This window comes from Phacochoerus africanus, chromosome 5, assembly GCF_016906955.1.
Source record: "Phacochoerus africanus isolate WHEZ1 chromosome 5, ROS_Pafr_v1, whole genome shotgun sequence".
Lineage (NCBI taxonomy): Eukaryota > Metazoa > Chordata > Mammalia > Artiodactyla > Suidae > Phacochoerus > Phacochoerus africanus.
The window spans coordinates 73,778,118-73,804,225 of NC_062548.1; the positions used below are offsets into that span (position 1 = coordinate 73,778,118).

General features: G+C 39.7%; 1 protein-coding gene across 4 annotated transcripts in view; it reads right to left on the reverse strand.

Annotated features, from left to right (window-relative positions):
• The window catches only part of ALMS1 (ALMS1 centrosome and basal body associated protein), a 163,269-nt gene extending 145,445 nt beyond the window's left edge, over positions 1-17,824 (reverse strand). For 3 of the 4 annotated variants that reach the window (XM_047781769.1, XM_047781768.1, XM_047781765.1), the window contains exons 1-2: positions 17,533-17,824; positions 2,302-2,427 (exon numbers count right to left, since the gene is read on the reverse strand). In XM_047781769.1, coding sequence (XP_047637725.1) covers positions 2,302-2,427; positions 17,533-17,811 — 405 coding nt within the window. In that variant the 5' untranslated portion in view covers positions 17,812-17,824. The remainder of the gene's footprint in view (positions 1-2,301; positions 2,428-17,532) is intronic. The other variant, XM_047781767.1, reaches the window with a different exon arrangement.
• Positions 17,825-26,108: the final 8,284 nt, after the last annotated feature.

Consider the following 26,108-nt stretch of genomic DNA (forward strand, 5'->3'; position numbering starts at 1 on the left):
CTCTCGTCTTAAATAATTATACCCACGATCACTCTACTGACAAATAAGGTCACGTTCTGAGGTACTAGGGATTTAGGACTTTAACACATCATTTTGGGGGACACAAGTCAAACCACAACAATCCCCCTTCCATGTACTGATCACAAAAGCACCATGTTTTTTTCTGGTCAGGGTTCTTCCTAACCCCTTTCCTTAGCAACTATAAATCTCCTTCCTCTATATCTTGCATCTAATGGATAATAACTGCAATTTAGGGGAATCTGAAGGTACTAGAAGAAATCTGACACCTATGTTATTAATCAACCGTAAATATTTAATCATCTTGAGTAAGGGTGCATTTTTTTCTCCAACAAACATATATGAGCTTTTTTTCCTATTTGCTCATAACTTTTCCATTTCTTCTAACTTTATTATTATGTTCTAGATCAGTGGTTCCCAAAGTGTGGTCTAAAGATCCCTAGGGATCACTGACCCTCTTTCACAGGCCTCCCTTTTCTAACTATGTATCTGTGTAAGGCCAGACTTTCTTCACACACTTTAACCAAAACAACATATCCCAGTAGACTAAATGCAGAAGTGGATGAGAATCCAGTTACGATAGCTAACTTTATATGTCAATTTGGCTGGGCCAAAGGGTGCCCAGATATTTGGTTAAATAAACACTCTGGATGTATCTGTGAGGGCATATCTGGATGAGATTATCATTTGAGCCACAGACATAGTAAAGCAGACTGCCCTTCCCAATGGTGACAGGCCTCACACAATCCATTAAAAACCTGACTAGAACAAAAGGCTAAAGAAAGGGAGAATTCATTCTCTCCCCCTGACAGTGACAGTCTTCAAGCTAGGTTGTAAGTCTTCTCTAGCCTTTGGACTTAAGAGTAGAACTTACACCACTAGCTGGCCTGGTTCTTAGGCTAGAACATACATTATCAGTTTGCTCCTGGTTCTCAGGCCTTCAAATGCAGACTAGAACTGTACTCTTTACTCTCCTGGGTCTCCAGGTTACAGATCTCGGGAATTCTCTGCCTCTATAATCATATTCCTTAAAATACATGTATTTGTATACATGTATTTATGAATGTATATGTCTCCTATTGGTTGTTTTTTCTGGAGAGAGCCCTGGCTAAAATACCAACTGTCTTCTATTAAGCCTTTATGAACTGGAGATTGGCATTTGCCATCTACCTCTACAAGGACTGAATCATGAGCCACTGCAGCTGCTGAAAGCAACCTCTGAAAGAGTTCAGGCTGGAGACCAGGAGTCAGGTACTCTGTCCTCTGGGAAGATGGGAGAACAGGGCTTCATATAGATATTTTCAGGAGACTTTATGAACCAATTCCTACATCTCCTAGTATCTAGAAAAGCACTAAAATCCTTTATGGTGGTACCTACTCCTTGTGACTAGTAGTAACCTTCACAAGACTAGCAGCAACCTTCTGTAAAATGTGTGCTTGACTGCATGTACCTCCCCCTTTCACCAAAATCACATATATATTGACATTTCCCCCTACCTTTGGAGTGGTTTTTCCGAGCTATCTGAAATGCTGCCTCCTGGGCTCTAGTCCTCATTTTGCCCCAAACAAAATTTAACTCACAAACCCTCACATTGTGGTTTTTTTTGACACCTGACATTCAAGAGATGTACAAAAAAGTAAACAATGCCACTCTAATTTTTTTTTTGTTTTAGAAAACAGTCATTTTTACATTTTAAAATATACTTTTATGTTAACAGGTAATGGGTTTATTACTTTTTTTTTTTTGTCTTTTTGCTATTTCTTTGGGCCGCTCCCGCGGCATATGGAGGTTCCCAGGCTAGGGGTCGAATCAGAGCTGTAGTCACCAGCCTACGCCAGAGCCACAGCAACGCAGGATCCGAGCCGCGTCTGCAACCTACACCACAGCTCACAGCAACGCCGGATCGTTAACAGGGCAGGGACCGAACCCGCAACCTCATGGTTCCTAGTCGGATTCGTTAACCACTGCGCCACGACGGGAACTCCGGGTTTATTACTTTTAAATAAACGTTTTTAAATTTTTTTTAAATGTTTTAATTTTTAGTAAGCAAAATATTGATATAGATAACCCTTATAAATAAAAGCTCTTTAAAATATTTTTGAAGAATGTAAAGGAGTCCTGAGACCAAAAAAAATGTAAACTGCTGTTCTATATAAAGACTGCCAAAGATCTACTAGAAACATGGAATACTAATTAACCTCTTTCCATTCTTCCTAGCTAAATCAGAATTTCTCATGCTGCTTATCAAAAGAAAGGCAATTTGCCAGTTGAGCAATGCATACCTGATCATCCCCGGAAGCCCACTGAGCTTTTTCTTCCAAAGAGACCACAATCATATCAGAAACCTGTGTTTCATTATTGTCTTGATATGATGGCTGTTGCCATACATGACAGGTCAATGGAATAACCTGAAAATCAAAAGTAGATTTAAATAGAATAGTAACACAATCCCTATGACTAAACAATAATAAACAAAACCTAACATTTAGATTACGTTTCTCAGATTATAAAGCACTTTCACAAATATAATAACATTTTGACTTCACAACCACTATCCAAGTTATTATCTGCACTTAAAAATAAGGAAACAGGGATTTAAGGTTACCCAGTTAAGATGCCACATATTCCAACAAACCACAGCAGTTCCTTAATCTCTTACACTCCTAGAGGTAAAAGAAGTAAGCAAAGTTGTCTGTTTTAAAATCTTACTATTTGAGACACCTAAGAAATTAATCCTAATAAGAGGAACTAAAATCATCTCATACCATGGAAAGTGGCAAAAGTCAGGTTCCTTTTGTAAAATCAAGGGATGAAGCAGGGCTCTCCCACCTGGGAAAGACAGCAATGAAAGCTGTCCCTACCGCCCAAGGCTGAAGCAATGCACATGGAAAAGATCAAGATTACAGACAATCAAAAACAACCTAGGTCAAGCTACCTGCTGGTTTAGGGAATGGTTATTGAGATCTTCCCCAATATTCCGGGAGAGTAAGAACCCAAAGCTTCCAACATAAGAAAGACACAAGGGGCAAGGCAGAGACAGCCACAAAAACACCAGGTAGAGAAGGATGCACTAGAAGACAAAATAACACTCCTCCTAAAAATGAGATTACAATTATACTTTCAAAAGACTTTAAAATAAGAATAACTCAGACTTTCAAAGAGTTTTTTTTAAGACACAATGTCCATTACAAAAGAAGAGGCTATTAAAAGTAAAAGGGGCAGTTATTAATGTAAAAGAGCCTGAAGGAAATCCAAGGTCATAAGTTTTTTTGCTCAGAATTAAAACACTGTTACCACACTAACAAAACATTTTTTACAGAGCACTTACAACAATGAGGTTTTGATCATAGAAAGGCCAGTTTAATTTAAAATCTATTCAATAACTAAAGAGATTTCTATGGTGTCAACTCTCCCAAAAGGTTTTTCTCAAAAGGTAGAACACCATGGGGCACACCCACCTTACTTCAATGGCATTTTTTAAGGGATAAAGAATGAAAAGCAAAGCAAAGCATTTTGCAAATTCATTTTGGCAATCTGAAATCCCTAAATAAATAACAATACAGCCAATGTTTTGGCACAGTTAGTCTTCTTTGAAATCTCCAGGGAAGAAGAATGCCAAAATGAATGTTCAAAATGGCTATTCACTGAAACTAAATAATGCTGGGTGTAGAGCACAGGGTCTTGCCTTTGAAAATAGTTGATTCACAACAGCTTACAAAAAGAGTTCAATTCACTAGGATATTTCGAGAACACGAAGGATACAATATTAAGAAACCACCACTTGGCCAACCCAACCAGTGAGAAAAAAATAATACTCCCCCTCACTTTCACCAGCTAAAAGAAAACCCAAAAGTTAAAATTAAGTGTTTAAGAAAGTTTTTTATTAAAAAAAAAATTTCCCAGAACTTATTTTTATCACCTATTTGACAGTCTGTAGACTTCATTAAAGAAACTGATTTCTAATACATTCCCATATGTTTGACCAGTTTTCTCACAGTTGCCTCTGGATAGCAGTATAATCCTACTTGAAGAATTCTTAGATGAATGCTTCAAAAATTAAGTAAGTACCATCAGCAACTCTCTGATCTGAGATTAAATGTTTTTTGGTAAGCAGGTTCAGAGTCCTTCCTTGAGTCAGCTTTTAATTTTAAAATGTCCGTGATCTTTAGTGGTTTTCCCACTACATATTGCCTATCAAAGAAACATTTTAGATCTAAGGATACGTACAGGTTGAAAGTAAAAAGAAGAAAAAGATATTTCATATAAAGAATAACCAAAAAAGTATGAGAATGGCTATATTAACCTCAGACAAAATGGACTTTTAGTCAAAAATTGGTACAAGAGACAAAGAAGGACATCATATAATGAAAAAAACAGTCAGAGTTCCTGCTGTGGCACAAAGGGTTAAGAAACTGGTGGTGTCTCTGCAGTAGCTCAGGTCACTGCTGAGGTTTGACTTTGATCCTTAGCCTGGTGAACTGGGTTAAGAACCCAGTGTTGCCACAGCTGTAGTGTAGGTCACAGCTGTGGCTCAGATTCAATCCCTTGCCCAGGGAACTTGCATATTCCATTAAGAGTGGCCAAAAAAAGAAGGAAAGAGGGAGTTCCCGTCGTGGCACAGTGGTTAACGAATCTGACTAGGAACCATGAGGTTTCGGGTTCAGTCCCTGCCCTTGCTCAGTGGGTTAACGATCCGGCGTTGCCGTGAGCTGTGGTGTAGGTTGCAGATGCGACTCGGATCCCGCGCTGCTGTGGCTCTGGCGTAGGCCGGTGGCTACAGCTCCGATTCGACCCCTAGCCTGGGAATCTCCATATGCCGCGGGAGCGGCCCAAGAAATAGCAACAACAACAACGACAAAAAAAGACAAAAAATAAAAATAAATAAAAATAAAAATAAAAAAAGAAGGAAAGAAAAGAAAAAAGGCTCAATTCACCAAGAAGATATAAAAAGTGTGATTATTTATGCATCAAACCTCAGAGCTCCTAAATTAATGAGGCAGATGTTGAAATAATTAAAGGGAGAAAGTTAAGAGGCTTCAAAACCCCACTTTTGATAATTAATAGAAGAATAAGGAGAGAAATTGAACAACACTACAGACCAATCAGATCTAACAACAACAATTCCACCCAACAACAGCAGAACACATTTTCTCAAATACACATGGAACATTCCTCAGGACAGAATACATGTCTAGCCATAAAACTGGTCTGAATAATATCAAGAAGCCTGAAATCATACTACACAGCATCTTTTTCAATCACAATGGAATGAAACTAGAAATAAATAGCACAAGAAAAACTGGAAATTGCAGAACATGTGGAAACACTACACTCTTATAAAATCAAAGGGTCAAAAAAGAACTCACAAATTAGAAATTAGAAAATTAGGAAATTAACAACCCAACAGCAAAAAAAGCCAATCAATCAATGGAAAAATGGGCAAAAGACCTGAATAGACATTTCTCCAAAGAAGATATATAGATGGCCAGCAAACACATGAAAAAATGCTCAACATCGCTGATTATAAGAGAAATGCAAATCAAAACTACCATGAGATACCACCTCACACCAGTCAGAATGGCCATCATTAATAAATCCACAAATAACAAGTGCTGGAGGGGTTGTGGAGAAAAGGGAAACCTCTTGCACTGTTGGTGGGAATGTAAACTGGTACAGCCACTATGGAGAACAGTTTGCAGATACCTTAGAAATCTATACATAGAACTTTCATATGACCCCACAATCCCACTCTTGGGCATCCATCCGGACAAAACTCTACTTAAAAGAGACACATGCACCCGCATGTTCATTGCAGCACTATTCACAATAGCCAGGACATGGAAACAACCCAAATGTCCATCGACAGGTGATTGGATTCGGAAGAGGTGGTATATATACACAATGGAATACTACTCAGCTGTAAAAAAGAATGACATAATGCCATTTGCAGCAACATGGATGGAACTAGAGAATCTCATACTGAGTGAAATGAGCCAGAAAGACAAAGACAAATACCATATGATATCACTTATAACTGGAATCTAATTTCCAGCACAAATGAACATCTCCTCAGAAAAGAAAATCATGGACTTGGAGAAAAGACTTGTGGCTGCCTGATGGGAGGGGGAGGGAGTGGGAGGGATCGGGAGCTTGGACTTATCAGACACAACTTAGAATAGATATACAAGGAGATCCTGCTGAGTAGCATTGAGAACTTTGTCTAGATACTCATGTTGCAATAGAACAAAGGGTGGGGGGAAAAAATGTAATTGTAATGTATACATGTAAGGATAACTTGATCCCCTTCTGTACAGTGGGAAAATAAAAAAATAATAATAATAAATAAATAAATAAAAAAGAAAATTAGGAAATTAGAAAATAGCCTGACACAAATGAAAATGAAACACAAAATACCAAAAACTTACGGATGCAGTAAGTGAATAGCTATAAATGCATATATTAAAAAATGGTAAAATCTCAAGGCAACAATCTAACCTGTACCTCAAGAAACTAAAAGAACTAAACCGAGGATAGAAAGAAGGAATTAATAAACATTAGAGCACAGATAAATGAAAGTCAACAGGAAAAAATAAATAAATGAAAACTAAAGGTGCAGATTTTTTTAAGATCAACAAAACTGACAACCCCTTACGCAGACTGACTAAAAACAAAAGACGCAAATAATAAAATCAGAAATGAAAGAGGGGATATTACAACTAATGTCACAGAAATAAGGATTATAAGAGAATAACATGAACAACTGTATACCAACAAATTGGATAGCTAAGAATACATATATAAATCCACAGAAAGACACCACCTACCAAGACTGGATCATGAAGAAACAGAAAATCTGAACAAATGTATAACTAGCAAGGGAATTGAATCGGTAATCAAAAATCTGCCAAAATAGAAAAGCCAAGGACCAAATGGCTTCACTGAAGAATACTACCACACATTTAAAGAATTAACACCAGGAGTTCCTGTTGTGGCACAGCGGAAATGAATCTGACTAGGAACCATGAGGTTGCAGGTTCGATCCCCAGCCTCACTCAGTGAGTTAAGGATCCAGCATTACTGTGAGCTGTGGTGTAGGTCACAGACACGGCTCGGATCTGGCATTGCTGTGGCTGTGGTGTAGGCCAGCAGCAACAGCGCTGATTCAACCCCTAGCCTGGGAACCTCCATATGCCGCAAGTGTGGCCCTCAAGAGACAAAAAAGACAAAGACAAAAAAAAAAAAAAAAAAGAATTAACACCAATATTCCTGATATTTAAAAAAAAAAAAAAACACTGTAAAGGATCTAAAAGTTCTAAATCTATAACCAAGAATACTCTACCCAGCAAGGTTCTCATTCAGATTCAATGGAGAAATTAGATGCTTTACAGACAAGCAAAAGCTAAGAGATTTTAGCACCACCAAACCAGCTTTACAAAAAATGCTAAAGGAAATTCTCTAGGAGGAAAAGGCCACAACCTTTTACAAATGAGGAACAACAAAATTACAAACAGGAAAGCTCATCTTACTGGTAAACATAGTAAAGGCAGGAAATCATCCACACACAAATATGACATCAAAACCAACAACTGTGTGAGGAAAGTACAAATGCAAGACATTGGAAAGGCATTTGAAATTAAGAGACAAGCAACTTAAAACAATCACATATATGTAGACAGCTATATCAAGACCTCTTGGTAACCACAAACCAAAAATCTACAAAAGATTCACACAAAAGAAAAAGCAATCCAAACACAACACTAAAGCTAGTGATCAAACCACAAGAGAACAAAAGAGGAAAGGGGCAAATAAAAGAACAACAAAAACAAATCCGAAATAACTAACAAAATGGCAATAAGAATACACATATCAATAACTACCTTAAATGTAAATGGATTAAATTTCCCAACCAAAAGACAAGGGCTGGCTGAATAGATGCAAGAAGAAAAGACATGTACATATGCTATCTACAAGAGACCCATTTCAGATCTAGGACACATACAAACTGAAAGTAAAAAGATATAAAAAGGTAGTCCATGCAAATGGAAATCAAAACAAAGCTGGAGCAGCAAAACTCTTATCAGACAAAATAGACTTTAAAATAGAGTTGGTTAAAAGATACAAAGTAGGACATTACATGATGATCAAAGGATCAATCCAAGAAGACAATGTAACAATTATAAATATATATGCACACAACACAGAAGCACCTCAATATATAAGGCAACTGCTAAAAGCTATAAGAGGTGAAAGTGACAATAATACAATAATAGTGGGGGACTTTAACACCTGACTTACAGCAATGGATATATCACCCAAACAGAGAATTGGTAAGTAACACAAGCCTTAAATGACACCTTAGACCAGATAAACTTAATTGCTATTTATAGAACACTCCATTTGAAAGCAGTGTAATACATATTCTTCTCAAGCACACATGGAACATTCTCCAAGATAGATCACATACTGAACCACAAATCAAACTTCAGTACATTTAAGAAAAGTAAAATCATATCAAGCATCTTTTCCAACCACAATGCTGTAAAACTAGAAATCAACTACCAGGGGAAAAAAAATTACAAATAAAAAAAAAGAAAGAAAGAAAGAAGAGGGAAAATATCTTAACTTGCTCTATCAAGTCAGCATTACCCTCATATGAGATCTCCAAATAAAGACACTACAAGAAAAAAAAAACAAAACTACAAACTACAGATCAACATCCCTGATGAACAGTGACATAATAATCCTCTACGAAATACTTGCATACATAATTCACAACACAGCAAAAGAAATACTCACCATGATCAAGTGGGATTTAACCCTGGAATACAAGGATGGTTCAACACACAAAAATCAATCAACATTACTACTCCACATTAGCAGAATGAAGACAAGACCACATGATCATCTTGACTGATAATAGAAAAATCATTTGACAACGTTCTACACACTTTCATGATAAAAGCATTGAACAAATTAGGAACAGAAAGAAACTAATCTATATAATAAAAGCCATTTAAGAGAGCTGACAACTAACTCACATCACAATGGTGAAAATCTGAAAGCTTTTCCTTTAAGACCATGAACAAGGCAAGAATGTTCATTCTTGCCACTTCTATTCAATACAGTATTGGAAATCCTGGCCAGAGCAATCAGGCAAGAAAAATAAATAAAAGACATCTAATTAAAAGGAAGGAAGAAGAAAAATTATCTCTGTTCACAGATGACACACTGTTAGAGGTAGAAAACCCTAAATATTCTGCATACATATGAGGTGTGTTAGAACACATAAATGAATTCAACCAAGTTACAGGATACAAAATCAACAGATAAATATCACTGAAATTTCTACATACAAACACTGAACAATCTGAAAACTGCAAAATAATTCCATTTACTCTAACATCAAAGAGAGTAAAATACATAGAAATTAACTAAACCAAGGAAGTAAAAGACCTGTATGATGAAAACTCTTATACAATGAAACCTATACAATGAAATATTGCTGAAAGAAATTAAAGAAGACATTTGTTTATGGAAATACATCCCATGTTCATGGGTGAGAAGGCAATATTTTTACGATGTCAATATTGCCCAAAGCAGCCTACAGAGTCAATGCAATCCCTATCAAAATCCCCACAACATGTTTTTGCAGAAATAGAAAGAAAAACTCATTCTAAAATTCACTTTGAAATCTCAAGGGATCCCAAATAGCCAAGACAATTTGGAAAAAAAAAGTCAGAGGACTCACATTACTTGACTTTTAAACATATTAAAAAGCTACAGTAGGAGTTTCATGGTGTTTCAGCAGGTTAAGGATCAAGCATTGTCACTATTATGACTTGGGTCACTGCTCTGGTACAGGTTCGATCCCTAGCCCAGGGACTTCTGCATTACACAGGAGTGGCCAAAAGAAAAAAAATTTTTGAAGCTACAGTAATCGTAACAATGTGGTACTAGCATAAAGACAAACAGACCAATGAAATAGAAAACTCAGAAATAAACCCTCACATATACAGTTAAGTGATTTTCACCATGGGTGTTAAGACCATTCAATAGGAAAAGGATAGTCTTTCCAATAAATGGTGCTGAAAAAACTGGTTATCCACATTTACAAGAATGAAGTTACACTCTTACCTAACATCATATACAAAAGTCAACTCTAAAAGGATTGAAGACATAAAAATATAAAATCTTAGAAGAAAACATAGAGCAAAAGTTCCATAAGAGTAGATTTGGCAATGATTTCCTGGATACCAAAGGCACAAGCAACAAAAAAAGACAAACCAAACTTCATGAAAATTTTAAAATTCTCTATATCAAAAGACACCACCAACAGCGTAAAGAGGCAATCCAAAGAATGGGTGAAAAATATCTGCTAATCATATATCTTATAAGGGATTAATATTCAGAATATGTAAAGAACTGCTAAAACTCAAAAACCAAAACCAAAACAAACAAACAAAAATACCCAATTAACCAATTAACAAATGGACAAAGACCTTCAGAGACATTTCTCCAAACATACACAAAGGAAAAGATGTTCATCACTAGTCATTAGAGATGTGCAAATTAAAAGTACAATGAGGAGTTCCCATTTTGGCACAGAGGAAGTGAATCCAACTAGGAACAATGAGGTTGTGAGTTCGATCCCTGTCCTTGCTCAGTGGGTTAAGGATCCGGTGTTGCCATTAGCTGTGGTGTAGGTCGCAGATGAGGCTTGGATCCCACATTGCTGTGGCTGTGGTATAGGCTGGCAGCAACAGCTCTGATTAGACTCCTAGCCTGGGAACCTCCATATGCCACAGGTGCGGCCCTAAAAAGACAACAGAGAAAAAAAAATACATATATATGGAAAACAATGTTCCTAAGAAAATTAAAAACAGAACTACTACATGATCCCATTTCTGGGTATACATATCCAAAGAAGTGAAGGCAAGGTCACAAAGAGATATTTGCAAATCTATGTTCACAGCAGCACTCTTCACAACAGCCAATAGGTAGAAGCAACCCAAATGTCTTATCAACTGACAAAGGGATTTAAAAAAATGTGTTCATACATACAATGGAATATAATTTAGCCTTTAAAAAGGAAGGTAATCTGGTCACATGCTATGACATGGATGAACCTTGAGGACATTAAGCTAAGTCAAATAAACCAGTCACAAAAGACTAATACTGTATGATTCCACTTAAATGAGGTATCCAGAGTAATCAAATTCATAGACACACAAAGGAGAAGGGTGGTTGCTAGGGTGAGGGGGAACAGAGAATTGTTGTTTAATAGGTACAGAGCTTCAGTTTTACAAGATGAAAAGAGTTCTGGACCTTGGTTACAAAACAGTATAAATGTATTTAACATTACTGAACTGTACACTTTAAAATGGTTAAGATGGCAAATGTTACATGTATTCTACAACTAAATATTTTTTTTAAACTTCAATTCCCTGAGAAACAAAAACAGAAAATTTGGTAACAAACCTGCTTGACAAGATATATTAAGGGAAGTCCTACAGGATGAAAGCAAGTGACACTAGAGGGTAATTCAAATTTGTGCAAAATAACAAAGAGAACCAATCATGGCAAATGATAATTGCATATTTCTTCTAATTTCTTTCCCTTAATAATTTAAAAAGCAATTGTGTGGAACAATATAATATTTAAATAGTTGTAGTGTTGGGAATATAAACATATAGAAATACATTTGACAATTATAGCACAAAGGAGGTCAATAGGAACAGATCTGTACTGAAGTAATGAAATGCCACCAGATGATAACTCAAAAGAAGGGAAGAAATGAGTACGAAAAAGGGGACAAAAGCAAGTTAATAAAACAAACTCTACAAATACACACTTGTTATTCTCCCTTCTCTCAGATTCTTCAAGAAACTTATATAAAGTATTAACAATAACATTATGTGGTATATAACATATACAGACATATGAATAACAGTAATGTAAAAAGGGGGTTAAGGAGGATTCAGAGACAAGATGGCGGAGGAAGAGGACTTGAGCTCACCTCATCTTATGAAAACACCAAAATTACAACTAACTGCTGAATAACCACCAAAAAAATAGATGAGAAGCTACCAAAAAAGATATCCTACTCCTAAAAACAAAGAAGCCACATCAAGATGGTAGGAGGGGTGCTTTCATGATATAAGCAAACCCATACAGGCCAGGTGGGCAACCCACACACTGGAAAATAACTATATCGCAGAGCCTCTCCCATAAGAGAGGGAGTTCCAAACATGACATCAGGTTCCCTAGCCTGGTATTGGGTGGCGGAGCCCCCAGGGCACCTGGTGTTGAAGGCCACCAGGGCTTGAGCTCAGGAGCTCCACAGGACAGAGGGAAACAAAAGACTCCACTCTTGGAGGGCACAAACAGGGTTTCATGTGCACTGAGTCTGATGGCAAAGAAGGGACTCTGTAAGAATCTGGCTCAGACCCAGGTGCAAGTCTTGGAGGGCCTCCTGGGAAAGGAGAGGTCAACTGTGGCTCACCGTGGGGACAGAACATAGGAAGCAGAAGTCCCAGGGAATAATTGTCTGCATGAGTGCCCCTGGAGGCCATCACTCTGGAAAAAGCAGGCCCCACCCATCAGGGCTGGGGAGCCCCAGGCCAAACAAAACACAGGGTGAGAACATAGCCCCACCCATCAGCAAACAGGCTGCCTAAAGTCCTGCCAGGCACATAGCCACCAACAGTTACACTCCAGAAAGTGGGCATAAAGGGAACCTACCTCAGCATAATAAAGGCCATTATGACAAACCTACAGCTAACATCATTATCAGCAGTGAAAAGCTGAAAGAATTTCCACTAAGATCAGGAACATGACAAAGATGACCACTCTCACCACTTTTACTCAACACTATTTTGCTTTTTTTTTTTTTTTTGGGCAGCACCCATGGCACATGGAGGTTCCCAGGCTAGGGGCTGAAACCAAGCTGCAGCTACTGGCCTATGCCACAGCCACAGCCACAGCAATGCAGGATCTGAGCTGTGTCTGCAACCTATGCCATAGCTTACAGCAACGACAGATCCTTAACCCACTAAGCAAGGCCAAGGATCAAACCTGTGTCCTCATGGATGCTAGTCAGATTCGTTAACCACTGCACCATGATGGGAACTCCTATTCAACACCATTTTGGAAGTCCTAGCCATGGTAAACAGAGAAGAAAAAGAAATAAAAGGAATACAAATTGGAAAAAAAAGTAAAACTATCACTATTTGTAGCTGACACACTCACTATACATTGAAAATTCTAAAAATGCTACCAGAAAACTGTTACAGCTCATCAATGAATTCAGTAAAGTTACAGGACACAAAATTAATACAAAGAAATCTACTGCATCTCTATATACTAACAAGGAAAGATCAGAAAGGGACATTAGGGAAACAATCCCATTCACCATCTCATCAAAAAGAATAAAATATTTAGGAATAAACCTACCTAAAGAGACAAAAGACCTGTACTCTGAAAATTCTAAGATGCTGCTAAAAGAAACCAAAGATGACACAAACAGATGGAAAGATATCCTATACTCTTGTGTTGCAAGAATCAATATTGTCAAAATGACTATATTGCCCAAAGCATCTACAGATTCAACACAATCCTTATCAAATTACCAATGGCATTTTTTACAGACCTAGAACAAAAAATTTTAAATGGAGCTAGCGGAATCATGTTCCCTGACATTAGACTATAAAGCTACAATCAAAACAATATGGTACTGGCACAAGAATAGAAATAGAGATCAAAGGAACAGGATAGAAAACCCAGAAATAAATCCACACACCTATGGTCAACTAATCTATGACAAAGGAGCTAAGAATATACAATGGAGAAAAGACCGTTTCTTCAATAAGTGGTGCTGGGAAAACTGGACAGCTACATGTAAAAGAATGAAATTAGAACACTCTTAATGCCATACACAAAATAAAATCAAATGGATTAAAGACCTAAATAAAAGACTGGATACTCTAAAACTCTTAGAGGAAAACAGGCCAGACATTCTATGACATAAACTGCAGTAGTACCTTCTCAGATCCACCTCCCAGAGTAATGAAAAATAAAAACAGGAGTTCCCGTCGTGGCTCAGCAGTAACGAACCCAACTAGGATGAGGATGCAGGTTCAATCCCTGGCCTCGCTCAGTGGGTCAGTGATAGGGCACTGCCGTGAGGTGTGGTATAGGTCTCAGACACGGCTCGGATCCCCTGTTGCTGTGGCTGTGGGGCAGGCCAGCAGCTGCAGCTCTGATTTAACCCCTAGCCTGGGAACTTCCATATGCCGCAAGTGCAGCCCTACAAAGCAAAAAAAAAAAATTATTTTATCATCTTAAAACTATCTTTAATATAGCAGCCATCTGGAATTCCCTTGTGGCATAGCAGGTTAAGGATCCAGCACTGTCACTGCAGTGGCTCAGGTTGCTGATGTGGTATAGGTTCAATCCCTGGTCCAGGAACTTCCCTGTACCTTGAGTAAGGTCCCTCAAAAATAAATAAATAAATAAATATATAAATAAAAGTTAAAAAAAAAAAACCCACAGTCATCTATGTACACCTTCATATACCCTCCAAGATAAACAGGAGATTATCTGACTTCTTTCAAAAATAAAAACAAAACACTTCTAGGGATAAAACACTCTGAGCTCTAAAAGGCAATATTTTCTATTACACATAGATAGATCACTTAAACAGGATAATGATTTTTTCACATTGGCTGTAAATAAGAGGTAAAGTGGTTTAATAAAATATTTTTCTAGGTGTCATGTCTTGTTGGTAACGAACCTGACAAATATCCATGAGGACACAGTTCAATCTCTGGCCCCACTCAGTGGGTTAAGAATCTGGCATTGCTGTGAGCTGTGGTGTAGGTCACAAACACAGCTCAGATCCCGCGTTGCTGTGGCTGTGGTGTAGGCCGGCTCCAATTCGACCCCTAGAGTCTAGGAATGTCCACATGCCTCGAGTACAGCGCTAAAAAAAACAAAAAAAAAATCCTTGTAGGAATATTAAATTGAAATATATATATGTATCTATATACATAGGTATATAGATACATATATTCAGTTCTTTTAGGGCCACACCCATGGCATATGGATGTTGACAGGTTAGGGGTCAAATCAGAGCTGTAGCCACAGGCCTACACCACAGCCACAGCAATGCAGGATCCTTAACCCACCAAGCAAGGCCAGGGATCAAATCTGCATCCTCATTGATGCTAGTCAGACTTATTTCTGCTGAGCCACGATGGGAACTCCTTAAATTTAAATATGAATAGTTATTCAAACAAGAAGTCACAGAACAAAATTAAAGTTAGGAGACCTCATCCACAAGTGTGGCTTTAATTATGGTCTGTATGTAGATAACTTACAGCTCAAAATGTCCAGCCCAGACCCCTTCTCTGATCTACAAAACCAAATCCATAACCTTAACACCCATCCCAACCACCCCATCACCCCACCCCATGGACACCATCCCTACCATAAACCGAGTCAACATTTCAGTATTTCACAAAACCATTTAGCCAACAACTTAAAAACTGGACACCTTCTTGCCCTCATGTTCCACATCTAATTTGCATTAAAATGTAATAATAATGTAAAATTAGTGTATCAGTGTAATTATTCTAGCCTTAAGTATCTCTTAAATCAGTCTACTTTCTTCTACATCCACCAACACTTCCCTCTTCCAAAATATCATCATCATTTGTCTAGCAATACTGCAATGGCCTCATAATTAGCCATCCCTGACTTACTACTGCTGCTCCCCACCCCAACCTACTGTCAAAGCTGTTCTCTACTCTGCTATAAACTGATCTTTCTGAAATTCAAATCTTATCATATACCCCTTTATTTTCAATGACTTCCCAGAATAAAGGTTCCAAGTCTCCGGCATAGCATACAAAGCCTTCAAGTCTGTGCTCAACCCATATTGGTTTTTGGTGCCTTGAAAATGCCATGCTCTCTCTAACCAGCAGTACCTTTCCATGTGCCTTTCCCTCAGCTAGAAAGCTCTTTCCTTTTCCTTTGACCAGTTAATCGTAACATGCCTTCAGCTCTCAGCTGTCATAAATACCTCAGGGAAGCTTTCCCCAGCTTCACTGACAAGGTCAGATTCCCTTAAAGAATGTTTTCAAAGCACATTAGCACAATACGTTTTACTTTTATTTATGTGACCAGCTCGTTTTTGTCTCTCTCCCTCTCTAGACTGTGTACACTAAAAAAGTAGAGAGACACACACACACACAAAGCATCTAGCACAATGTGTGGCCCATGATGAATACTCAATAATACATGCTCAATGAATTGAGTACCAAATAGAATATTTATGAAGCCAAACAACAACTATTACTCTTTAACGATCAACAGTCTACAGCATCAACATCTGGCAGAACTTTCTGTAACGGTAAAATTTTTTCGACATCTGCACTGTCCAATTAACACAGCCACTAGTCAGGGGTGGCTACTGAACATGTGAAAATGTGGTTAGTACAAGGGGCACTGAATTTTTAACTTTACTTAATTTTAACAAATTAAGATGTAAAGAGTCACACTTTGCTATGACTACTGTATGGAACAGCACAGGTCTATCTATAGTCTTTTCAATTGTTGTTAACCTTGTTTTGCTCTGCACGGCTGACAACCTGTCTAAGGAGCAGGCCTAGGCAATAAACCCTAGGCTTCCGTTTGGTCCCCACAATGTACCTTTCACAGAATAGAAACTTAATAAATGTCTGATGACTGGATATCCAAATTCTATAATGAACCTTTTTTTTTTCCTTCTCCCTGAAAAGAAATCAATTTAATGCAGTTGTTTTCAAAATGATCTTTGGGAGTCAACCAAAAAATCAGCTCTTTCTAGTTGTCCAGATTGTTGGGAGCTGCAGCATAGCCTCAAGCATTTCTAAGCCCCTCCTACCACCTGGGGGACCCCTTTGCTGCTACAAATAAGGGGCCAGAGAAGCACAATGGGTGAGGAACCTCTAGGGACTAACAACTCCTGTGGTGTACATAATCCGCACTACTCCCTCAAGGGAAGTCCCGCCCTTCAAGCAAACTAATCTCCTAACTGCCCCACAAGATAGTCCCTGGGCAACCACTCTCACCGCGCCTACACCGCCCTTCTCCTTTCCTTCAGGGTGCGAAAAGCCCACCTCCTCCCAAAAACGTTTCTTAACCACGCACACTGGGAATACGGCGCCTCTGAACATCTGGTGTAATTCAAAAGGCTCGGGGACCCACTGAGGGAGAAAAAACAGAGAGGTCTTTACCAGAAAGAAAAGAAGACTTGGAGTAATTGACCAGCACCTGGACAAGAGTCGAGGCCCAGGAGGGGACAAGGCCCCTACCATCCTTTAAAAGCACGCGTACTTTGTGTCAGGCACCGTGACAGGCAGCGAGCAGGAGGCAGCCGGCAGGGAGAGCAAGCAGAGCGCGCAGGGACCACCCATCACCCTGCCCACGGCGACTCACACCTCTCCCCGGCCCGGCTCACTGGCCCGGCTCACCTTCGGACTGGTCAGCTCGCCCTCCGAGTAGCGGTGCCTCGGCAGTGGCGGCAGAGGCAAAGCCCCGCTGGGATGCGCCTGCAGCCAGGCCTTGGCCTCCTCGTCGTCCTCGTCGTCCGTACTTTCCCGACGCTGACTGTCGTAGTTCAAGTCCGCGTCCAGGTCCCGCCCCTCCTCTTCCTCCATCTCCTCCACCATCACCACCTCGTCCTCATCCAAGTTCTCCGCCTCCTCCTCCTCCTCAAGCTCCCCCGGCCACGGCAGGTCCTCGGGCTCCATGTTGGCGGCTCGCTCTAGGAGGCAGTGGAGGAGGAGGGGGGGGGAGGGAGGGAAGGGAGGGGAAAAGAGCCGACTGGCGGTTGCGCCCGCGCGCAGGCGCAAAGACCGCCGCCCCCTTGCGCCCGGCGCCGCGTCGCGCGGACGGGGCGTGGCAGGGAGTGAGCGCGCGCGTTGCTAAGGACGCCCCGCGGGGTTGGGCGGGAAGGCTAAAGGTGGTGGGCTGGTGCTGGCGACGCCTTGCCGCCGTCACCCGCTGGGATCTAGCTCACAGCACTGTAAGCTCACAATAAACCCGGACAGAGCTCTTGTCAGGAGAGGGTAGAATTTAGTCTTTGGCAGGGCCAGGTCAAAACAATTTTACCGCTGCACCGAGAGGAGATCATACCTTCAGACAAACCTAAGATCAAACTTGCAAATTATAATTTTTGATTTTTAAAGATTGAGTGCCTGATATACGACAGGCTGTATCATGGGCACTTGACCCTACGGTGGAAAAGTGTCACAGGCAGTACAGGAGTTGAATAAGAACTGGTCTCTGGTGTCAGAAAGATGGGAGTTTGAATCCTAACTTGGCCACTTACCAATGGGATTAAGCCTCTATGAAATGAGGGTAACAGGCATAGGATAAATGCGATATTTAAAGGAGATAATCCCTATGAAGAACTTAGTGGTAGGTGTTATTCATTGATTATTATTCAGTAACATTAAATGCTTACAGTGCTGTGAGACAAGTATTATTACCATTTTGTATTTGGAGAATATAAGGCTCAGAAAAATAACTTGCCCCAGATCTCTTATTACCTAGTAAGTGACTGGCAATGCCATTCCAGGTCTTGTCTAAGTCCAGTAATTGCCCTCACCCTATAAAGGATAGCTGATAAAGGATAAAAGAGCAAATATTTATTACTGATAGTACATGTTTTGGGGTTAGTAATTTTGAAATGCTTCTGAAACAGTTTTCCCTACCACTTAAGAGCCCCTATAAAATGAATAGCAAGTTGAAGAATCTTGGAACGCTTTGCTATTACTTGAGGAGATAGCCACAATTAGTATGGAGTCCAACAATGACTCTTCATAGTATTACCCACAAAAGCAGAGATAAATTAGCAATGATATTAAACCAACACTGGTGGGATAATTAAGGGGGTACTGCCAAGGATGTAGCTCCTGACTGCCAATGACTCGATCCTGGGAAAACTATAAAGGTAGATTATGAACTGGAGCCCAAAGCCTCAGGGCTCCTTTGAATACCTCTAAATGATCAAATACAATCCTTGTGGTAGGTTGAGGCTTTTCCTTGCTGGAGAGCTATGACTGTAGTGGTAGGGGGGAAAATGCTTGGTTTTATATTTATGACTTGAGAAATCCCAATGTATCTCTCCACTAAAAAGGTCACACATTTCATTGATACTGTCATTAAATAATTCTGTAAAACTTTACCATTTACTTAGAAATCCTACTGTCATTATCACTAAAAATGTCAGGAAAAATAAAGAGAACTAATGGAACTATAAAATTAATTATCAAAGCTCTCAGAAACCCTCAAAGTACCAAGGCACAAAGAACTTCTCTCTACCTTGTGAGCAACAACATGAACCATTCTAGACGTACATATCTCCTGAGTTAATAACAGGCTGCATCATGTATTCAGGAATTTGTTCCGATACGAGATTCTACCTTAATACAAGCTGATATGACTAATTGGTGCAGGGGACCCACACAAAATCTCCTGCTTTATCAACAGTAGGTAGACACTACTTTTCCAAAGTGCCCACCTAAACAGGCTTTTCATGATCTGAAGTCTGGAGATTTGGTCTTTCTGAAAACACATCAGAAGAAAACTTCCCTTGAACCTCAATGGAAAAGACCTTATTAAGCTCTTAACAACTGACCCAGCAGTAGAATTCCAAGGCATTGATCTGGGGTTCATGTTTCCCAGCTAAAAATCCATGCATCATTTTTCCTAACTACTGGATGTCCATTCCATTGACCTTGAACTGAAGAGTCTTGGGACTTCTCCAGAAACTGCTGATTACAGAAGTGAACAGCTTGTGCCCCTGACAATAGAACAAGATTAATTTTCTGATTCTTCAGCCTCTTTTCCCTACAACTAATCTTGCCTATTAATGTACTTTGACAATTAACAACATGATGTCAATATAAGCTCCTTTATCTTCATCCTGTTACTTTTTATTCCAGGTGCTCTTTTGCTGCTGAAGAAAAACAATACTTTTGGGTAATTTGAGTATTTTTCTCAAACCATAGCTACTGCTCTTGTTTATTTATTTGTTTTTCTTTTGGGGCTGCACCCACGGCATATGGAAGTTCCCAAGCCAGGGATCAAATCTGAGCTGCAGCTGTGACCTACACTACAGCTGTTGCAACACTGGATCCTTAACCCACTGTACCACAACAGGAACTCCCATAGCTACGGTTCTTAATTTAACTCTTGACAAAATTTAATAGCTGCCTTTTTAAACACTTCATACTGTAGATTTTCTTCTATAGGCCCCTTTAGGTTCTTAAGCTTTTCTCATGTAATTAAACCCAAACTACAATCTTATAAAAACTGGACCTTGACCCACACCTTAACAAAATGTTTCTCTGAGATTATTACCACCTCATCAGAAAAACCTAGCCCTTCAGGTGTGGTAACTGATATTGGGGCTATCCTTGCTCCGGTAGTTAGTTCTCTTCAGAAACACTGCAGCCCACTTTGCAGAAACCTATTTTACTTAATTCAAGAGATCTGCCCATCTTGAGGGACAAAATATTGGCTCGCTCCTGATGTATTTAAAAATACTTCCAATACAGTCTGTACCCTACTAGAGTACTCCTTACATGAATATCAAGTTTACATCCTCCTAGTAACTTACCCTGTATATTAAAGTTAATTGTTAGATGCTTTCAGGTGTTTAAAATTACCCTTCAGTGAATAACATTTCCCTGAGAAAGATACCCAGAAACCAAGAGAATGAGGCAGACATAGATTTACAGCCTACTTGGGAGAATTCCCAAGAAGGGTAACTGACTTTCTGCATATGCACTCTGTGAATGAAACTCCCACTGCAAAAATAACACAACCGAAAAAGACACTCCAAATTTTGTCTCTGGCTTCAGTAGATCTCATAAATAACACAACTTCTGCTTTAGAGGCTCAACCAACTAAATTTGAATTCATTAGTCAGAATTCATATGGACAATCACATAGGCCTTGATTATCTCTTAACTAGCCACCAAGAGAGTTTGTGTTTAGCAATACTGACCACTGCATCTGAATGCTTCAGGGTAGTAGAACATGACTGGGTTAAAAGATAAAATTACCTGGCTCTCTAAAACAAACCCAGCTTCTGAGGCACGTTTTCATTGCCAGGGTTTTATAGTCTGAGCCCCTGTCTTCCAGGTTTATTATAAAGGTGAAAGGAGTTCCCATTACGGCGCAGTGCAAACAAATCCGACTAGTATCCATAAGGACGTAGATTCAATCCCTGGCCTCACTCAGTGGGTTAAGGAAGGATCCGGCGTTGCCATGAGCTGTGGTGTAGGTTGCAGACGCGGCTCGGATCTGGTGTTGCTAGGGCTGTAGTATAGGCTGGAAGCTACAGCTCAGATTCAACCCTTAGCCTGGGAACCTCCATATGCTGCAGGTGAAGCCCTAAAAAGATGAAAAAAAGAAAAAGAAAAAGAAAGAGCATTGTATATTAGCTACTAGTTCAGAGCATGTGCAGAGCCCGCCCCTTCCTCTGACTACCCCAGCTGTTTCCCTGCTGATTCAGTAGCTGAGTCTTCATTGGCCACTTAACCGTTCTATAGCCTCAGCTATTCCTGGGTGGCGAAGTACATGATAAGACCACCAATTTCTGTTTATATCAGCCCATTGCCTTCTTTCTTAGCTAGAAATAATGTTGTGCAGAATATCTTGACCAGAACTCATGTATCCAGTTACTTCAAGGATGGTGTTTGTAGCAGAAGCCTGATAAGTGAGAAGGACAATCCCTATTTAGAATAAATGTCTATTATAGAATGAACAATACACTGGCGGGGATCCAATAAAATCAATCTGCCACCAGGTGGCTGGCTGGTCTGCTCAGGTTATGTTACTAAATTAAGTACTCACTGATGGTTTGTTTGCTTGGTTGGTTTTGGGGTTTATTTTCCTCCAGCTGTATTGAGATATAATTGACATATAATATTGTGTAAATTTAAGGTGTACGACATAATTTGATACACGTATGTATTGTAAAATGATTACAACCATAAAGTTAGTTAAAACATTTATCACCTCACACAATTACCATTTATATAAATATATCACATATATATGCGGTACATAAATATATATACACACACACGTATATAGCATTTCTTTATCTACCCATTCTTCAGTGGACACTTAGGTTGTTTCCGTGTCTTGGCTACTGTGGATAGTGCTGGAGTGGAAACAGCAAATATCTCCTCAAGACTGTGATTTCATTTCCTTTGGATATATAACCAGAAGTGGGATTGCTGAATCATATGGTAATTCTATTTTTAACTTTTTTTTTTTTTTTTGCTTTTTAGGGCTGCACTCGCCACACGGAAATTCCCAGGCCAGGGGTTGAATTGGAGCTACAGCTGCCAGCCTACACCACAGCCACAGCAAATCAGGATCTGAGCCATGTCTGCAACCTACACCACGGCTCATGGCAACGCCAGATCCTTAACGCACTGAGAGAGGCCAGGGATCAAACCCGAAACCTCATGGTTCCTAGTCAGATTCGTTTCTGCTGCACCACGAGAACTCCTCTATTTTTAACTTTTTGAAGAACCTCAGTGGTGGTACCAATTTCCACTCCCACCAACAGAGCAGGAGGGTTCCCTTTTCTCTACATCCTCACCGGGACTTGTTATCTGACCATTGGTTTTTGCTACTAGAAGACCGAGCACTCAGCAGTGAGGGTCCATAGTATTCAGCCCACGCATAGCCTCCATCTCTGCTGCCATGGGCTCTTAATTCATGAACCCATTGCCCAAGCTAGATACAGAGGCTGACTGAAATTCAGAGTAGATTACCTTGTCTATCCAATTATTGAGAGCCTCATCCACTGCAGAGGGCTTCTGGGGAGCTTTCTTGTGGTATACAATATCCTCACACTCTGAGACCGTATCCTTTCCTAGACCGCCTCGTCTCTAGCCTTCGAATCCTGTTCCTCTCAAGTCTATTGTCTGTCTGTCTGGCCAGACAATTGATGTATATTCATACTTCTCCTCTTAGACAAAGAGGAAGCAAAATGTATCATTTTGTCTCCTGGGAAGATTTCCCTTCACCATTGATCCTTAAGGGCCACTCTAAACGGGGCTGTAATGCTGCTGTTACTGTCCAGGGTTCTTGGCCTCCCTAATCACTAGAACTTGATAAAAGGCCAGGTAAGAAATTCACTTATTGGGGCCTCTGCTGCAGCAGGAGGGAATGAAAACAAACAAGTTTCCCTTGCCGGGTTTCTCCCCAAGGGACGTGGGGGGATACTGATTCCTTATACAGGCTGAGGGTAGAGGTGGATCTAGGGGTTGGGCAAGAGGGGTAGCTTAGATGGTTTGCCCACCTGTCTGGGGGTGTTGTTTGCAGGGGGCATGTGTAATACCCCCTGCTTTTGTGCATGACACCCTGCTTTTGCTCTCTCAGCTCTTCAGAAGTGGTGATTTTTTTTTTATGTTTTTCTGTATCTTCTTTTCCATAATTTGCCCCAACTGTGCACGTATGCAGATATTTTTAGTCCTTTATAGTTTCTTTGTATTTTGTTGTGATGTTTGTCCAGGTGAAGGAATGCAGCAACTGCAACAAAGGGTCCAGGTCCCGCGTCATAACCTGTCTTACTGCTGTGTTCATTTCAAAGCTGCTGACAGTATATTGTCAGGTGCCAGCTATAAACTGGACTCAGGATTTTCGTCTTCAATCAACCGGTCATTGAAGGTACTTCCCAAAAGGCCAAAGTTATGGATTGAGGGATAGTTGGATATAAAATGCAAATAGAGAACTAGGTAAACTATTTTGAAACACATTTTTTTTAAAAAAAGGCTTGATGGATACATAGAGAAACAAACAGATAAAGTGAAATAGAGCAAGTACAGCAGAATGCTGATTGTAAAATCTAGATAGTAGGTGTAAGAATGCTCACCGTCCAAATCTTTCAATTTTTTTATGTTTGAAAAAAAAATTTTTTTTTGCAGACTTTTTTGTTTTTTTTGTTTGTTTGTTTTGTCTTTTTGTCCTTTTTCAGGGCTGCACCTGCAGCATATGGAGGTTCCCAGGCTAGGGGTCGAATCGGAGCTGTAGCCACCGGCCTACGCCTCAGCCACAGCAATGCAGGATCCGAGGCGAGTCTGCGCCCTACACCACGGCTCACGGCAATGCCAGATCCTTAACCCACTGAGCGAAGCCAGGGATCGAACCCGCAACCTCATGGTTCCTAGTCGGATTCGTTAACCACTGAGCCATGACGGGAACACCCTGAAAATTTTTATAAAATGTTGAAAACAATAGGTTTGCTGGGAATATGAGCCCCTATTTGTTCCAAGAAATTCTGCCTCCCAGAACTGTTAGAGCCCAATTTTGTACATAGTACTTGTGCTCGATGATGAAGTACTGTCAGGAATACCCTACTTCAGGGCATGATAGGTGGAATAACACTCAGTTCATGATGGTAATTCACCGTTCATGGTCATTTGGTGCAGTGAAGTCAATTTAATCTCTATCACCCTCTAGCAAGCTACAGACTCAAAAGGAAAATAATGATTTTAGCAGTAGGATTTTGTTTTGCTCCAAAATCTTAAGGAGCTACACTGTGATTCTTTGTTTTGTTTTATTTTTGTTGTTGTTGTTGTTACCCTGTGATTTTTATATAGAGATTTTTCACAAGCTTTATACAATATCTCAGTCTGCCACAAATATTTCTGGCACTATTAGAATCTTTGTGTCAAAAGGGCTGGATGCCAGAGTAGCTTAGACAAGGTAAAGTTTTTCCTTATTCTGGGTTTGATCCAAATCAAGTAACCCTTCAGATTATTTAGTCAGTGGGTTGGAGTTCAGATTACTAAATAAATGTGATATATGTTGCCTCAAAAATTCTGCAATGATCTGCTGTATATTGAATCTTTTTCTTAAAGTTAGGGATGCAAGGTGGGTTTTTTCCCCCAGTTTTACAACTTATTTTTTTATTTTGAAGATGACATCTCAACATTCCCTAGTCCACTGGAAACCCAGACATTTCCTTGAGAAACTGGAATTCCACCTTGGAATTTTTGTGGGATTTCCCAGCCACTCCCTAGTATGCATATATCTTATCAGGAAATTGCTACTTACTGCTCTCTAGTTCTATCAAAATGAATGTCATCAATGTATTGGATCAATGCAATATCCAGTGGGAAGGTGAGAGAATCATGTCCATAAAGACCAAATGATGACCCAGTGCTGAATTGCACTAGCTCTGAACAAAGAGAATTGACCTATTCCATTGACCTTCCAGTGAAAGAAACAGCTCTCCTGTTCTCTGCTTATTGGGAGATAGAGAAATGGCAATTTCAAGATCAATAGCAGCCTACCAGATACCAGTGGCTATGTTGATTTTTCTCTGATAAAGAGATCACATTTGAATCAGCAGCTACAATTCAAATTTATCTCCTAAGCTTACTGTAATCCAATAAAAGTATTCAAGACACATATCAAACAGGTAAATGAAATGGAGATGTGATAAGAATCACCAATTATAAATATTCCAAGTCCTTGATGGTGTCTAGTCACCAAAATTTCCCCAGAGGACATGATATTGTTTTTATTTTATAATTTTGATAGGGAAATAAACTTTTAAGAACTTCCATTTTGTCCTTTCTACCATAAAAGACATGATTTCATGGGCCGGAGAGCAATGTATATATTTTGATCAGTAGCTGAATATCTCTACTCCAACTATAAATCCAAGAACTAGGAAAATAAACACAGGTTTGATTTGAAGACCCATTGGGCTATTGTGTGAAGAGGGATAGCCAAACCTTCATCACATAGCTCTCATAAGCTCCACTCTGACTGGTGGGCCACAGTGGAATTCAGGTTCCTTAGGGATTAACTCTGGCTGTGAGCCAATAACTAATAACTCCCAAGAGAGGTCTGGGTGTTTCTTTTCCCTAGGTTCAGTTACAATGGTAAATAGGCATGAGTCCCTTCAGGAAAGATTAAGAAAGAGTTTTGTGTGTATCTAAGTTATCCGAGGGTCTTTCCACGAGGGTTCCCAATCTCTCCTTCATTCAAGATATCCTAGGACATT